The 14,324-nt window shown below is 61.8% G+C and overlaps 7 protein-coding genes across 7 annotated transcripts; 4 read left to right on the top strand and 3 right to left on the bottom strand.

Moving 5' to 3' along the window:
• Positions 1-34: 34 nt before the first annotated feature.
• Positions 35-694, top strand: HETIRDRAFT_413038 (uncharacterized protein; the record flags this gene model as incomplete). Its single annotated transcript, XM_009542352.1, has 1 exon — positions 35-694. The coding sequence occupies one exon, from the start codon at positions 35-37 to the stop codon at positions 692-694; it is 660 nt and encodes a 219-aa protein (XP_009540647.1).
• Positions 695-2,489: 1,795 nt separating this feature from the next.
• HETIRDRAFT_308436 (uncharacterized protein) lies at positions 2,490-2,990 on the top strand (the record flags this gene model as incomplete). Its single annotated transcript, XM_009542351.1, has 2 exons — positions 2,490-2,746; positions 2,867-2,990. Coding segments are annotated over 2 exons (381 nt in total), but the record flags the coding sequence as incomplete, so codon positions are not given.
• A 546-nt stretch (positions 2,991-3,536) lies between these two features.
• Positions 3,537-4,379, bottom strand: HETIRDRAFT_447338 (uncharacterized protein; the record flags this gene model as incomplete). The annotated part of the gene is made up of 2 exons (XM_009542350.1): positions 3,537-3,852; positions 4,039-4,379. 2 exons carry the CDS (start codon positions 4,377-4,379, stop codon positions 3,537-3,539), a joined length of 657 nt encoding a protein of 218 aa, XP_009540645.1.
• Positions 4,380-4,630: 251 nt separating this feature from the next.
• On the top strand, positions 4,631-7,058 carry HETIRDRAFT_447337 (uncharacterized protein; the record flags this gene model as incomplete). The annotated part of the gene is made up of 2 exons (XM_009542349.1): positions 4,631-5,239; positions 5,310-7,058. 2 exons carry the CDS (start codon positions 4,631-4,633, stop codon positions 7,056-7,058), a joined length of 2,358 nt encoding a protein of 785 aa, XP_009540644.1.
• A 1,300-nt stretch (positions 7,059-8,358) lies between these two features.
• Positions 8,359-10,228, bottom strand: HETIRDRAFT_447336 (uncharacterized protein; the record flags this gene model as incomplete). Its single annotated transcript, XM_009542348.1, has 6 exons — positions 8,359-8,542; positions 8,591-8,846; positions 8,906-9,217; positions 9,280-9,351; positions 9,435-9,798; positions 10,076-10,228. 6 exons carry the CDS (start codon positions 10,226-10,228, stop codon positions 8,359-8,361), a joined length of 1,341 nt encoding a protein of 446 aa, XP_009540643.1.
• Positions 10,229-10,339: 111 nt separating this feature from the next.
• On the top strand, positions 10,340-11,022 carry HETIRDRAFT_447335 (uncharacterized protein; the record flags this gene model as incomplete). The annotated part of the gene is made up of 3 exons (XM_009542347.1): positions 10,340-10,521; positions 10,585-10,606; positions 10,669-11,022. 3 exons carry the CDS (start codon positions 10,340-10,342, stop codon positions 11,020-11,022), a joined length of 558 nt encoding a protein of 185 aa, XP_009540642.1.
• A 468-nt stretch (positions 11,023-11,490) lies between these two features.
• HETIRDRAFT_145114 (carbohydrate esterase family 4 protein) lies at positions 11,491-14,305 on the bottom strand. The gene is made up of 9 exons (XM_009542346.1): positions 13,770-14,305; positions 13,447-13,649; positions 12,983-13,360; positions 12,796-12,925; positions 12,653-12,737; positions 12,401-12,591; positions 12,238-12,322; positions 12,063-12,163; positions 11,491-12,006 (listed from the first exon to the last, which is right to left on the bottom strand). The coding sequence occupies exons 1-9, from the start codon at positions 13,947-13,949 to the stop codon at positions 11,818-11,820; spliced, it is 1,542 nt and encodes a 513-aa protein (XP_009540641.1). The 5' UTR covers positions 13,950-14,305; the 3' UTR covers positions 11,491-11,817.
• Positions 14,306-14,324: the final 19 nt, after the last annotated feature.

The following is a 14,324-nucleotide window of genomic DNA, read 5'->3' as shown; positions in this document are numbered from 1 at the left end:
TCCAAGCCTATCTGTCAAGCCCGTCGCTCGCACGATGCCCGCGCCCACCAAGCCCGCGCCGCACCGGATGGTGTTCACGACGAACAGCCTGCGCAACACGACGATCGCGGTCGAGGACGACGCGTTCTACTACGAGGTCGTCACGCGCTTCTGGCACCCGGACGTCACCAAGGTGTTCAAGCTCGACAAGGAGTCCCGCGAGCTCGCGCTCATCGCGGAGATCCAGCGCCGCGCCGGCGAGGGCGCGAAGGTGCGCTTCGGCGGCGAGAAGGGGCAGTGGGTGGACGCGGACGAGTTTCTGAAATGGGACGATGCGAAGCGGTGCGTGTCCCACAATGCTTGCGAAACGGTGCGTATCGAAGTCGAGCGGCGCTCGATGCTCGTACAGCGGCGGGACGTTCGACGATGGCGAGGGCGTGGAATATCGCTGGAAGAGCCACCGGCGCCAGCTGCAGGTGAGCCCGCTGTGGCCGCTGTACCACGCCGCTCACGGTCGTCGCTCGTGATCGTCCTTCTGCTGCAGCTCGTGCGCGCCGATGGCGACCAGAAAGCTCCGATCGCCGACTTCCACAAGCACCGCCGGCACTTCTTCGTCCTCCGCATGTCGCGGCACGCCTTTCTCGAGGTCAAGCCTGAAGCGACCGATTCTATGGACCGCTTGATCAGTGCGTGCCTGTCCAGCCTTTCATTGTGAGCGGCCACGTTGATCGCTATTTCCGCGTCTGGCGTCAGTGAGCTACCTCCTCGTCGAGAGGAAGCGGAGAGACCGGCGAGCGCTGCCGTTGTCTGTGAAGTCCTGATGATGATGCCGGCGTCGTCCTGTGTTCGTTCTATCATATCAGCACACGTTCGTTCTTTTCTTACATCTGCATCTATGTTTACCACATATCTTGTGGACCTGGATCATACAGCAATAACATGCTCCTCACGGTGGACGAACCTACACCGTGTGACCCCCGTGAACTTGATGATCCTTTCACCGCCGCAGTAAACGACGACTGACGGAAGCGCTTTGAAGAACCGTCGACCACTGCCACCACGCTTCCAGCCGCGGCTTCTGATGATGGCGACATGGTCGATTAATGAGATCTGAAGCAACGAGCACTGATCGCGTCGCCCGGGACACGGGCGCTGTAACACTTGATCTAATACGTCGCATCCTGTCGCATCTGTCAAACGCTTCGAACGGGCGCATCTTCGAACCGTTCTGCAGCGCGCTACGTCGGCAGACGGTGGCGTGTGCATCGTGATAGGATCTCGAGGCGCGGCGAGTGTGCACCGTCGGCTAGTAGCGTCCACGACGCTGCGCTGCTTATCGCGAAGCAGCTGGGGTGGAGCTGCTACCGACGCCGGTGAGCGAATGGACCGTGTTCCGTGCGCTATGATATCGTGAGACATGCAGACGCTCTCCAGAGACATATGAGCTTCGTTCGTTGCGTGCAGCGAGACGTGCTTGCTTGTTTGCGACCGAAGGGGATGCGGATGTCCTTATCGGGAAGGGTGCGATTAACAAGAGAAGCTTCCAAACGACGTCATTGCGCGCCACCACCACGCTGACCCGCCTGCTAATCCTCCGAGTGCGACCGAGGCGCTCGGGCCTTGTTGGGGAATGAACGAGAGGAATGGAGGGGGGGCAAACAAGGGAGGGGTGTGTGCACGGCGGAGGGCCGAGGCCAGGCTCTGCATTTTTGAACCTGCGACAGGGGGCACAGCGGCGCCGGGCGATCGAACAGGAGGCTGAGGACTGGCTGAGGAGCGGCGGCGGCGGGGGGAGAACAGATCACGGCAACAGTCGAGGCCCAAACGCGGGCGGACTCACTCGCGCTGCTCCGCGACCCAGTTCAGTTCGCCCGCCAAGCTATTGCGACCGCTCTTGGCTTTTAACCGCTCGCTCCACACCCGTCTCTTTTTCTCCCGCCGCCCCTCCCCGCGACCTTTCTTTTTCCTCCCTCTCCCTCTTCCTCCTCTCCTCTCACCACCACCACCACCTCCCCCCCCCTCTCGACACCCCATCACACGGCCTCTCGCGCTCTCGCCATCACAAGAGATCGTACACGGCACAGCTATCTCGCACGAGTAGATCCGCCTTATCCCTAGACCTCGCAGTTTTCGACCATGCGCGCTACCATCGCCCTCTCGCTCCTCGCTGCCCTCTGCACGGCCGTCACCGCCGTTCCTAACGCCAGCCCCGCTGGGTACGGCGTCCAGGCCCGCGCCCCCGCGCCCTCCAAGCGTGCCGCCGCCGCTCGCTCATTCCCCTCCAAGCGCGCTGTACGTCCCCCCCCCCTTCTCCTGTCCTTCCATTCTACCACTCCTCCTCCCCTGTCCGCTCTCCGTCCAGCCCCTCACGATTCTCACCCCCCCTGCCCCCCCAGCCCGTCGAGCCCCGCGCGCCCCACCCACAGCCCTCCAAGCGCGCCCCGCACCCGCAGCCCTCCAAACGCGCGCCCCAGCCCTCCAAGCGCGCGACCCCCGACAGCCCCGCGCACCCCCAGCCCTCCAAGCGCGCCCCCGCCCCCGCGCCGGCCCCGTCCAAGCGCCTCCTGAAGCGCGCCGACGCCGCAGAGGTCGCCTTCGACGCCGTCTCGCGCGCGCTGTGCCCCGCCGCGCTGTCCGTGTGCCCCGTCGTCGCCTCGACCGGCGCCGAGGCCGGCGAGCTGCAGGAGCTGCTGAAGCACGGCTTTGAGTGCGTGGACTTCCGCTCGGACCTCGAGAGCTGCGGTGGGTGCGGGATCGTGGACGACGCGTGAGTGACCGCGCCGTGTTTGACAACCGCAAACCCCGCTGACTGTTTTTTTTCCTTCTTTCTGCTGCTTCCTGGGGGGTATTTTATAATTGTGGATATTTGTTTTGTCGCGGCGTGCAGGCATAACTGCATGGCGATCCCGTACGCGTCGGCGGTTTCGTGCGTCGTTGGACGCTGCGAGGTCAACAACTGCGAGGTCGGATACAAGGTCGGCGCGGACGGTGCCTCCTGCGTCCGTGCCTAGGCGCTCGCGCCGCGTCGTATCGTATCATCCCCATCCTAGAGTTTCTTCCCCTTTCTATAGAACGACGACCCCGTCGCGTCCAACTCCCGTGCCCGCTCCCTTCGACCCATACCCCCCACCGCCTGATATTCTACAGTACCGCGCGATAGTGATTTCTTCATTCGACGACCCAGACAGACACAGATACAGATACAGACATAGATGGCGGTCGAGCACGATAGACGATCCCGAGACCCACTTTTTTTATCTCTATTTTACTTTTTCTTCTCTTCTCTTTTCGCACTCCGAGTCCATCGATACCATACGCAGCGACGTGGCGCGGGACTTGCGTTCCCTCTACTCGCCTTGCCTTTTTATCGACGTCTGATTCTCTGCGTCGCCCGGCCCGGCCTCGGGTCGTTGGTTCGGCCGGGAGGGCTTTTTCAAACTTTGCCCGTTGGAATGCGTTGACTAATACGCGGTGTGTCGTGCGCTGTGTACCGGTGGAGCGTCCCAGGCAAAAAAAAAAAAAAATAGAGTCTTAGATTTTCTTTTTTTCCTCACTCTTTAGGTGTGCGCGACGTCGGGGGTTTTGACGGGAAATTTATGCGTCGGGCGAGTGTCTGCGGCGTGTCGCCCGGTGTGTCTGGAGGCGTTGGGCGATGCGGGGTTTGGGCTCGTAAGCGAGGCGCTGTCACGCGTCCGCCGAGGGACGTCGGGGATTGGACGGGGACGCGTCATGGGTGGGGCGTGGTCGGGAGGGCGGAGGCGGGGCTCGTGATTGGGTCGTGTGTGCGCTGAGCATGGGGTGTGCTGGAGTGTGTGCTTGGGCGAATGCGCGCGCGGTCGGGTTCTCTGGAGAAGAGGGGGGGGAGGGGAAGGCCTGGAAGGCGCGCGTGGTAATATGTGTATCGTGTATCGTGCATTGTGTATCGTGTATCGTGCGTATGTGCGTATGTGCCATGACGCGAGCCGGAGGGCGCCTCCCGATGGATGTGTGGGACCAGCTCAGTCGGCTGCTGACTTGCTATAATAACAGTATGGCGTGTGTGCACTAAGATACGGTTACACAGGCGGGCGTCTGGGATGAGCAGCGGGAGTGCCGCCGAGGTTGCCGTGTTTGGAGATTATACGAGGTGGCTCACGTTGTCTCCGTCTCTGCGGCGCGAGGAGACGCGAGGAGACATATACGGGGGACATATACGGGGGACATATACGGGAGACACGGCCACCGGCCACGGCCGTGCGCATATGGTGGGTACGGTGTACCAAGCGCGGCGGGCGAGAGCCGGGATTTACGAAAGCGTGCGCACGGGGGTTGTGCAGCGAGCGGTGGCGCGCGCCTGGGGCGATGGCAACATGATGAATCGGTGATGGGGTGATCCGGGAGCGGGCAGGCAGGGCGGGCATGACGTGGTCCGCGTCGCGATGTCGCTCCGATGAGCATGCGTTTTCATCCGGCAGGTAAAAAAAACAGCGCTCGGGTGGGGAGATGCGATGCTGGGAGGACAGCGGAGGGGCTCGAGTCGCAGGTGTGGCTGGCGAAGCGGTGGGCAGGGCGAGGGAGGCGGAGAGGAAGACGGAGTGCCGGACTCGGACTGGAGGGGGGATGCGCCACCGACGCGTGGGGTGAGTCACGGTGCTTACGCGGACCCGCGACGATGGTTTGTGGTCTGATTCTGGGCGTATATACAGACGCCGGCTGGCTGCGACCATGGCCTCTCCTCCCTCCCGCCTTCGTTTGCCACCCGCGCCCATTCCTTCCTTCGCTCCCGGCTCGAGTCCGCCCCAGCTGGCCCCGCCTCGCTCCGGCCCGCGATCCACGACCGCGCACACACACATCCCCCGCCCTCCTGCCCCCCGCACCCGCCGCCAAGCTGGCCTGCTTCACCATCTGCACCTTCTTCTCCTGCTCCGTCCTCGTCCTCTACCTCCACTACACCGCCCTCCACCTCGACGCCCCCGCCCTCCTCCCCGCCCTCCGCACCATAGTCGACGGTAAAGGCAACGGCGGGGACGACGACCGCGCCCGCGCACGCTCATACATCGACGCGTGCAGGGCCGACCACGCCCGCGTCCTCCGCCAGGTCTCCGCGCGCATCGACATCCGCCTCGCCTTCGTCTTCCGCCTCCACTCCGCCTGCCCGTTCGCGTCCACGTCCGCCGCGCAGAACCCCGCGCGCATGCCAGACGCCGCGCGCGTCTACTACGACCTCTCCTTCCTCCTCGCCGCCGCAGCCCGCGTCCTCGGCTACACGGGCTACCTCATCGTACGTGCCCCTCCGCGCCCCCCCCTCCCCCTTTCGTCTATTACCCGAGCACGCGCTCACCCCGATCCAGAGCGTCGGCACGTGGCTCCTGCCCTTCCCCAAGCCGCTCCCGCCCCCGCCCCCGCTCCCGCCCCCAACGCGCGCCCTCGCCAACCCCGCCCGCCCGTCGAAACCCCGCACGCGCGCGCCCCCGCCGCACGCGCACACCGCCCCGCTTCCCTTCCCCCTCCCGCTCCCCACCATCACCATCACCACCACCCCGCCCCCGCAGCACACGCGCGCGCTCACCGAGCCACCACCGCCGCCACCACCATCGCCACCACTACCGCGCCTCCCCTCTCCCCCGCCCCCGCCCAAACAAAAACCGCGCGCCCGATGGATGCCCAAGCCAAAATCCAAACCGACCTCCCCAGCGCGCCACGTCTCCTTCCACGAGCCCACCACCGGCCCCGGCCCCGCCGCCGCCGCCGCCTCGTCCTCGTCGTCGTCATCGAGCACGCCGCCGCTCCCGCCACTGCCCCTGCCACCGCCACCGCCCCTCTCGCCCCCGCCACGCAGCCCGCCGTCCTCCGCGTCCGCACACTCCTCAGACGAGACCCTCGCGAGCAGCTCCGCCGCCGCCGCCGCCGCCGCCGCCGCCCCGTCCGCGCAGCAGCAGCAGCACACCGGAGCAGCAGACCGCGCCGCGGAAGCGAGGGAGCGCTCGCGCTCGCGCGCCCGCGCGCTGAGCATGCGCCTTGCGCGCCCGTGGCGCAAGCGGCCGTCGAGCGCGGGGTCGGCGGGTACGACGGGGTCGGCGGGGACGGCGGGGACGGGGACGGCGGGGACGGGGACGAGCGGGGAGGGAGGGGCGTCGGAGCTTGGGGAGCGGGTGGCGCGCAAGCGGCGGTCGGCGGACCACGCGCACGCGCGCGAGGAGGGGCACGAGCGGGAGCGGGAGCGGGCGGAGGCGGAGGCGGAGGTGCGGCGCTCGGCGACGTTTGGCGGGCGGCGGGACGCGGGGCTGGGTGAGGTGGCGGTTGGGGCGGGGCCGGGGCCGGGGCCGGGGCTGGGGGAGAGCGCGCGCGAGCGCGGGAGGTTCGCGTGGAGGCTGCGGCGCGCGCGGACGAGCGGTTGGACGACAGAGCGGGATGGCGCGAGCGCGAGCGCGAACGCGAACGCGGAGACGTCGCCGTCGCCGTCGTTGTCGTTGTTGCCGCTGACGCTGCCGCAGGCGGTTGCGAGCCTCGGTGGGCACGCGACTGCGCCAGCCACGCCAGCCACGCCAGCCACGCCGGGGCGCACGACGGTCGCACTGCCCTCCGCGTCTGCGCCTGCAGCGACGGCAGCGACGGCGGCACCCACGGCACCCACGGGAGCACCCGCGGGAACACCCACGGGAGCCACGGCGCCGCCCAAAACCCCGCGCTCGCCCCCGCACCGGCGCCTCTCCGCGCTCCTCGCGCAGATCCCGCACCCGCCGTCGCCTCTGCACGCGCTCGCGCACGTCCACCACCACGGGCTGCACGCGCAGCAGCAGCAGCAGCAGGAGCACCAGCACCAGCAGCACCAGCACCAGCACCAGCAGGCGCAGCTGCCGCGGCGGACGCAGCCGTACGGGCCGCCGTATAACGTGCTGCCGCCGGGCTTTGGGGACTGTGATGTGGGGGGGTACGTGGAGGCGCGGAGGAGGAAGCGGGCGTCGGCGCCTGTGGGTGCGAAGGCGGGTGCTGGGGAGGCTGGGAAGGGCGAGAAGGCGGAGAAGGCGGAGAAGAGGGAGGGGGGGAGGAGGAGTTTGGAGGGGGGCAGGGGGCGGGTGGGGAGGGTGGGGGTCGCGTGAGTGCCGTCCGTGCGCGTGCGTGCGTGCGTGTGCGTGTGCGGAGGCGTGTTGTATGATGGTGTATCGTGGCGGGTTTTCGCTCGGTGAGGCTCCTCGTCGGTTTTCTTTCGTTGGGGGGCGCTGATCGACGGTCGCCGAATCTCTTTCGCGCTCGCTCGGTGCAGCGTGTGCATGTATGTACGGTACCGTGCCCGTGGGTCGTCGTCATAGAAGGCTCGCGCCTCCCCGCGCGCATATATGCGTCTTTTTATTCGTTCTCGCCAACTTGTGCATACCCTCCTTCCTTCCTCGTTCTTCTCTCCCTCTCCGTCTTTCGTTCTTCGTTCTCCGTTCGATCTGCGGGCTTCGTTCCTGCCTCTTCGTGTTCTTTCGGGCCCTCGCGATTATTTATGCATTACCTCTACTCCCCGGTCACTAGTATAGTACAGCAGCAGGTAGTCCACCCCCGTTCTTAGCTGGTCCTTCATCGTGTACTTATACCACTGCGCCTACGCATCGTCCACATTCTCACTCGGCGTTCCCAGCCCTGCCCCCGCCCCTCCGCTCCTCCCGCGCACCGACGCATGTCCCCTCCTGACTTCCTGCCCATGTACGCCTCTCGGACTCGTGTCTCCCCGCCTCCCCCCCTGTTTGTTGTTTGCCTGTTCGTCTGTTTGTCTGTTCGGACGCACCGCCGCCGCACGTCTGTCTTTTACCGCCGCCGCCACTGTCTTTTATGAGCACGCTTGCCCCCGTCCCTCGATACTCCTCGATGCTCCCTCGATCCGATCCGACGCGCGAGGGGCTGGCTATAGAGCAGCCGCGTGTGCGTGTGTGCCCACGGTGAACCGGCTGAGCGCGCGAGACTCTGGCCCACTAGGGGCGTGCGTTGGGGCCAATGGAGACGTGACCGGATGGAGGTGTTCTACTGTTGCTCTCCGTTCCGCTGTGCTACGATCCCGTCCGCAGAGACGATCTCTCCTTGGGCTTCTGTCTCGTGTGATCGATATGATCGGTTAATCTGGGATGGAGGCGAGGATGATACAACAGTACCAGCTCTCCGGTGAAGCGCTTGCGCCGTTCACATTGCCTCGCTTCAGACAAGTTCTCGTCGGATATCTGGGATAGTGTATCTTTTCGAGATTACTAGCGAGTGACCCTTACGAGTGCTCGATTTTCGGTAATAAATGATGTCATAAAAATAGGCGAACGATGGACATAGAGGATGGGGGGGATATATTGTACACGGCGAGGATGCGATGATCCGAACAACGAGAACCTACTGCATACGCCGTCGATGCCGTTGCTGCCGTTGAGATGCCTAGGCGACGACGTTGAGGTGCGCGCTGGGGAACCGCTCGAGGAGCCACCAGAACGGCGTAGCGTACGACATGTCGGAACACTCCTCCTTGCCAGAGTCGCCAGTGAGCATGCCACCGATACGACCACAGATGTCGGCAATGATCGCGCCCGAATCGCCAGGCTTCGAGAATACCCCGGACTTACTGTCGCAGTTGATGATCCCCTACTCCATGGAGGTCTGGTGGACGGACGGGTCGTTGAAGTAGTCGCGGACGATGCTGAAGACGCCGTTCGCGCGGCCGATGGTGGCGCCAGCGGCGTTGCCGTTCTTGACCACCAACAAGCAGGGCTCGCCGTCCAAGTTCCACATATCGGGGTGGCGCATCAAGTCGTCGCCGATGGCGCCCGTGAGGGGAAGGAGACGATCGTCGGGGAATCTGAGCTTCCAGTCGGCGTCAGCGCGGGGATAACACTTGAGCGTAAACTCGTCGGCATCCAGTTTTGTTCCTAGATATAAAGACATAAACGGTGAGCACGCAGCCTTGGTCGGATAGTCAAAAACGCACCGAGGTCTATCTTGTTGCCCTGGAAGCTCGCCGAGTTTGTCGCGGTTAACCCATAATCTTCCGTGAAGCGATGAGGCCCGACGCCGAGAGCGATGGCCGGGGAGCGGAGGATATGGCCGAGGACGCGATTGTTGGGCTGTTTCCAGTCCTGATGGACCTGGTTGAACAACTCTCCGAGTGCATCTATCGCCGCCTCCGCGTTGCTCACCAGCCCCTGAGTCACGACACGATCTGCCCTAGCCTTCGCAATGTCGGCGGCGTCGGTGCCCTGCTCCCTACGCCCGAACCCAGCAATCTGACTCCCCCAGCGCTCTATCGCAATGCTGTACGACCGATCCTGACTATAATCGAATTGACGAGGTTGTTAAAGGCACTCTTGCCGGGCAGGAAGACGTCTCTTTTAGGTGCACTGGGGTGGTAAACGTAGTCGACGTTGGTGTCCTTGGCTGAGATGAGGACGTGGCGGCAAGCAAGAGCCTATCGCCGTCACCACCTTCGGCGATGTAGACGGCCATTGTCCCCTAAGCACCGAGCCTGGCCTTGGTAGAGATGCTGAGGCTGAGTGCAGGAGTGAGGGGACCAACAACGTCGACGAGCGGGTCTAGGTCACCGACGGGCCTGTGAAGCCGAGGACCGACCTCGCGCACGTAGGTGGACTCGCGGAAGTCGATGTCGACGTCGGTGATCTTGTAGTCCTTGAGAAGAGCGAGGACGTCCTGAGCCGCGCCGTGGGCAGCCGTAGCGGAGATGGTGTCGGGGGAGACGCCAATCCAGATAGTGACGGGACCGACGACCGAACTCGTAGCCTCACCTTCTTCGTCGTCCTCGTCCCCGACGTCTTCGTCCTCGACGACTTTCTTGAAACGAACGACATCGATCGTTGTAGAACGAATCTAGAAATCGTAGTTGGTAAACTTTATAAAGACTGCAATAACGATTGATACCAACGACGATAACGATGGCAATGACAACGACAGCGGCAGCGACGACAGTACAGCAGGAGCAGCAGCTATAGTTCGCCTTCTGACGCCGCTACTGCACTAGCCCATCGCCGAGGGCGCCCCAAACGCTGCCGACGACAGTAGAGATTTTCACGTACCTGGTGAGCGTCCATAATGTTGACTACCTTCCAGCCTAACTCCTCGTCCAGCCTAACTCCTCGTTCCAGACCTCAACGATCGGATGGGCGAAGACTTCGCAAAGCTCTTTGAGACGACGGTAGGCCTCGGGTCCCTTGGGCGGGGCCCACTGCTCCTTGCCCGTGCGGTAGATCAATGCGGGCTGAGAAGGAAGGCCTGCGTAGTAAGACAGGGCCTCCTCCATGGAGACAGCGTGTGGATCAGCAGAGTACGAATACGAAGTAGCGCCAGATGCGGCGCCCAGAGAGGAGACTGACGACGGGGAGACATTGTCGTCCTTGTCGACAACACGGTCATGGCCATGCAGCGGAATATGGATTCACCGGCTGTGTCCGAGCCTAGCAAGCCCGGCCAAGCTCACCACTGGCCAACGCGACCAGCCGCCCTAAACGCTATACAGCAGCCAGCTACCGCGCTGCTTCTTCATGGCCTCTTTCCCACTCAGGTCACGTACAGCGGGATCCACGTCTACGAGACGTGCATCTTCCTTTCGCCCGCGTGTGGCGAGATACGCTGATTCAGGTGTTCGAACGCGCCCAGGATGTGCAAGGACGTCGCGGCGGTGCGACGGCGGGCCGACTCTTGGCTCAACGCGACACAGATCCTCAACGCGGCCGGCTTCAGCGCACGAGGGTCCTCGAGCGCGAGGTGCAGAAGGGCGAGCACGAGAGGGTGCAGGGCGGGTACGGAAAATACCACAGCGAGTCTCTCCGCAGTCGTCTCTCCCCCCGTCTCTCGTGCCCTGACACCTCTTCTCCCTCGCATTGGCCCGTCGCATCTAGGCACTTGGATTCCTCTAGTGCGAGGACTGCCGCTTGCCAAGCAGTACAACTGCGACCATTGAACTGGATGAGCGCCGCAAAATATTACGGAGACCAGATCCTGGAATGTTTTATTCCTGACTCTCATCAACTCCCGGACATTCTCATCAATCCGCCGGCCGACATAGACCCGAACATAGCCATCGACGACGATTGACACACCGCGCTTCATTGGGCCTGCGCCATGGCTCGCATTTGCATCGTCAAGTTCTTTCTCGGCCGGCACGGACATCTTCAGAGTGAACACGTTGGGATATGTGTTCAAACAGCTTTGGTGAGTGAATACCGCGATGCACATAAGCATCGTACCCTGCAGGGCGCGCGGTCTCAAAATCGGTCGTTGGTACTCGTGCTTCGTGTACATGACCAGCTGCAATTCCGTCTATAACATTTCGAGCCCACTTCATGAAGCGTTCCTACCGGCTGAGCGCGAAACGCCGAGCCTGCACACGGCCATACAAACCGACATGATGGAGTGAGCGAGTGCTTTCGCCATCAGCGCATCGAAGCACTGGTCATTTCTTCTCCACGGCGACATGGCGCAAGTCGTGATGAAAGTGTCGTGGCTACAGGCTACCGAACGCCTGACCGCCCAGTGAATCAGCATGGGAATCTCACTGCAGGTAACTGAACGAACGTCGATAATATTAATTAGTCAAGTAAGCGTCGATCGGAAGTCAGCGCCTAGGTAACAGTAACAGAGCGGCGGAGCAATGCGAGGGATGGAATGGGTAAGTACTATTCGTTAGTATTGCATGGAGTGAAGGGGAGGGGAGGTGGAGGAGAGCACGAAGTCCAATGAGAATGTCCACGAAACGGATGTAAGTCGGTGAGCCAAGGGCGGAAACGAAGCCATGTGAAGTCCCGTATCGAAGCGCAAACTCCAAAGTGAGTGTCAAGTGAGAATCCAGACCGAGTCCAAGGAGCGGATGGGGAAAGAGTCTCGGATGCCTCAGAGTCGCCCGTAGGTGCTTATGAAACCGGCGAACATGCCGACGGTGGCCACAAGCAGCGCGGGGACGACTCCAGCAGGGACCGCCGGGAGCGCGGCGTTGAATGGCACGTAGCTCTGCGTCGCCGACGCCGAAGCGCTCACTTCGGAACCGCCGGTGCCTCCGCCGGTCAGGTTTGCACCGTTTGGCTGTAAGATTCCAACATCAGTATACTCAGACTAGCGGTCAAGGGTGCGAGACGTACACCGATGGGCCGGGAGTCGTCGCTGAAGGTGCAAGTGTCGGATGTGCAGATACAGTCGCCCTTGATGGGGTCCCAGAACGGTGTCGAGCAGTTAGAGGGGACTATGGCCAGATTCAGGCGAAGAACTCTCGTGAGACAAACGATTTCTGGGACTTGATTAATAGAAGAGACGTACGACGGACACGCGCCTGTTGGCCAGATGGAATTTGCTGAGCAGGGTTCGGGTTATCGACTGTTGGCGCGATCTCGGGGCACCCGTACTAATTACATAAAAATTGATACAAATTTGACACCAATCAGCAACGGTAGCCAACAACAGGAATCGAATGAACACTTACGCAGGTGTAGAAGGGGAAGTCGGGGAACGCGCAGTGGCTCAACAGGCCAGCCTCGTTCGACGGCATCCCGTTACAGATCTTGTCGCTGACTTGCGGCGTCGAGCACTTGAGCGAGCCGAAGCTGTCCAACTGCGAAATGGGTGTCGGGTTCTGAACCCAATCGAGCAGCTGTTCGGATGAGACGATCCACACTGTTTTCAAAGCCATCAATGTGGTGTTCCTGCGCCCCACAAAATGTCGCTGGGATCTCACCGTTTGGTTGCTGCTGGGCCCAGTCGAGGAAGGTGTTGATCATGGCGACCGTCGATTTGGAAGCAGTCGAACCGGGGTACGTGAGCTGCAGAAGAAAATCACGTCGGTTTGATATCGTCCATCAAATTGAGGTCGCGACTTACGGAAACATGGATTGGATGAGTATACAGTCCGATGGGCTGGCGGTTGCCATTGTAATGGGCAGTGAAGGTGCTCTTCATGTACTCAAGTGTAGCAGAATCGTTAACGGCGGAAGCACCGTTGGCTGCATCCCTAGAGGTGTATGCACGTGAAGGCACGCCAGGCTAGTTTATGGAGAAAGAGACTTACAACCAAGGGTCCATCAGATGCGGACCATCCACACCCCGTTCATCAAAGAATGCGTACATCGGAATCTCCCAGAATCCAGGGAGCTTCGGCTCGCCCTTGCAAATGTTAGGGACGTTCAAGCAGTCATTTGCAAGGCCGTTGTCCAGGGTATAGGGCCAATACGCATCCGTATTAGGATCAGTGACAGGGATAGACGCAGACGCGGAGGAATCGTAAGTGAACTTGGCCGCGGCGAGATGCTTTAAGGTATCTGCGGTATAATTCAGGTATGGGGCGCGGAAACCTTTGATGGATGAAAAGGGAATCCCAGCGAGTGCATTGAGTGCGATCAGGTTTCCATCGACTTCATTATCCGGCGGGGAACCGACATGTGTCATGCTAGCCGCAAAAACACGCGAAGAGAGCACGGGATACACAAGGTAAGTAGTCACTCGTAAGCGGAGTGAACAGGGCTTGTTACGCACGTGTGGTCAGCGATTTCGTTACCGGCGACAAACCAGTCCGTAACGAGCGTGTAATTCGTGTAGTTGAGCGATGTATAATAAGTCATCTTTGGCTGACAGCCGTTTGGGTTTTTGCGCTGCGCGAGGAACTGATTGACAGAATCGAGGGTGTAGGATTGAACGGCATCGTCGGCAGTGAAAACGATGAATTGAGGAACTTGGGACTGAGGGAGAATTTGATATCAGCTTCAGCAATGATGGTTGTTGATTCGGTGTATGACAGCCGGTCGCATTGAGGCGCGCGCTTGAGGAGAGCGCGCAAACAAACATGTAGCAAAACTCACCGCATTCAATCCGCCAGGTGGACTAGTGCTGGCGCAGTGACAGCTTGGCAGCTGGCACTTGGAGGCATCACAAGAGTAACCAGCCGCCTGGGGACTAGTTGCTGGGCCAGAAATGCTGCCATCGTCCTGTGCGACAACGAGCGCAGGGATAAGCGCTGCGAGGATAGCGTACGGAAGCATGCTTGACGGCGTCGTTAGACGAGCGGGTAATCCGTCGCGGATGGGGAGGATGGAGATCGAGGGTAAGGAGGAGAAAGGAAAAGAACGGAAGGGCCTGGGGTATTATTGAAGGAGTGACGGGCGCCAGAGACCGCAAGGGAGAGTGGGGCCAGGGGACGGCTGGACAACAAGCAGCCGGTGAACCGCATGATACGAAAATCATCCCTCGAACAGTCCAGGGACCGGTTTGTCGCCCTGTGTCACGCGTTTGAGCCTTGAACTTTTGGTCTAGCGAGGTCTAGCGTGGTCCACGGCCCGACGACGCGCTTGTTCCATGATCCAGCTGAAGCAGTCCACATGCAATCAAGCTGAAGTTGAGGTAAATCGAGAAGAGAT

The sequence above is a fragment of the Heterobasidion irregulare genome (assembly GCF_000320585.1).
Source record: "Heterobasidion irregulare TC 32-1 unplaced genomic scaffold scaffold_01, whole genome shotgun sequence".
NCBI lineage: Eukaryota > Fungi > Basidiomycota > Agaricomycetes > Russulales > Bondarzewiaceae > Heterobasidion > Heterobasidion irregulare.
Note: the sequence above shows the minus strand (reverse complement) of the source record. Positions and strands in the feature narration are given on the sequence as shown.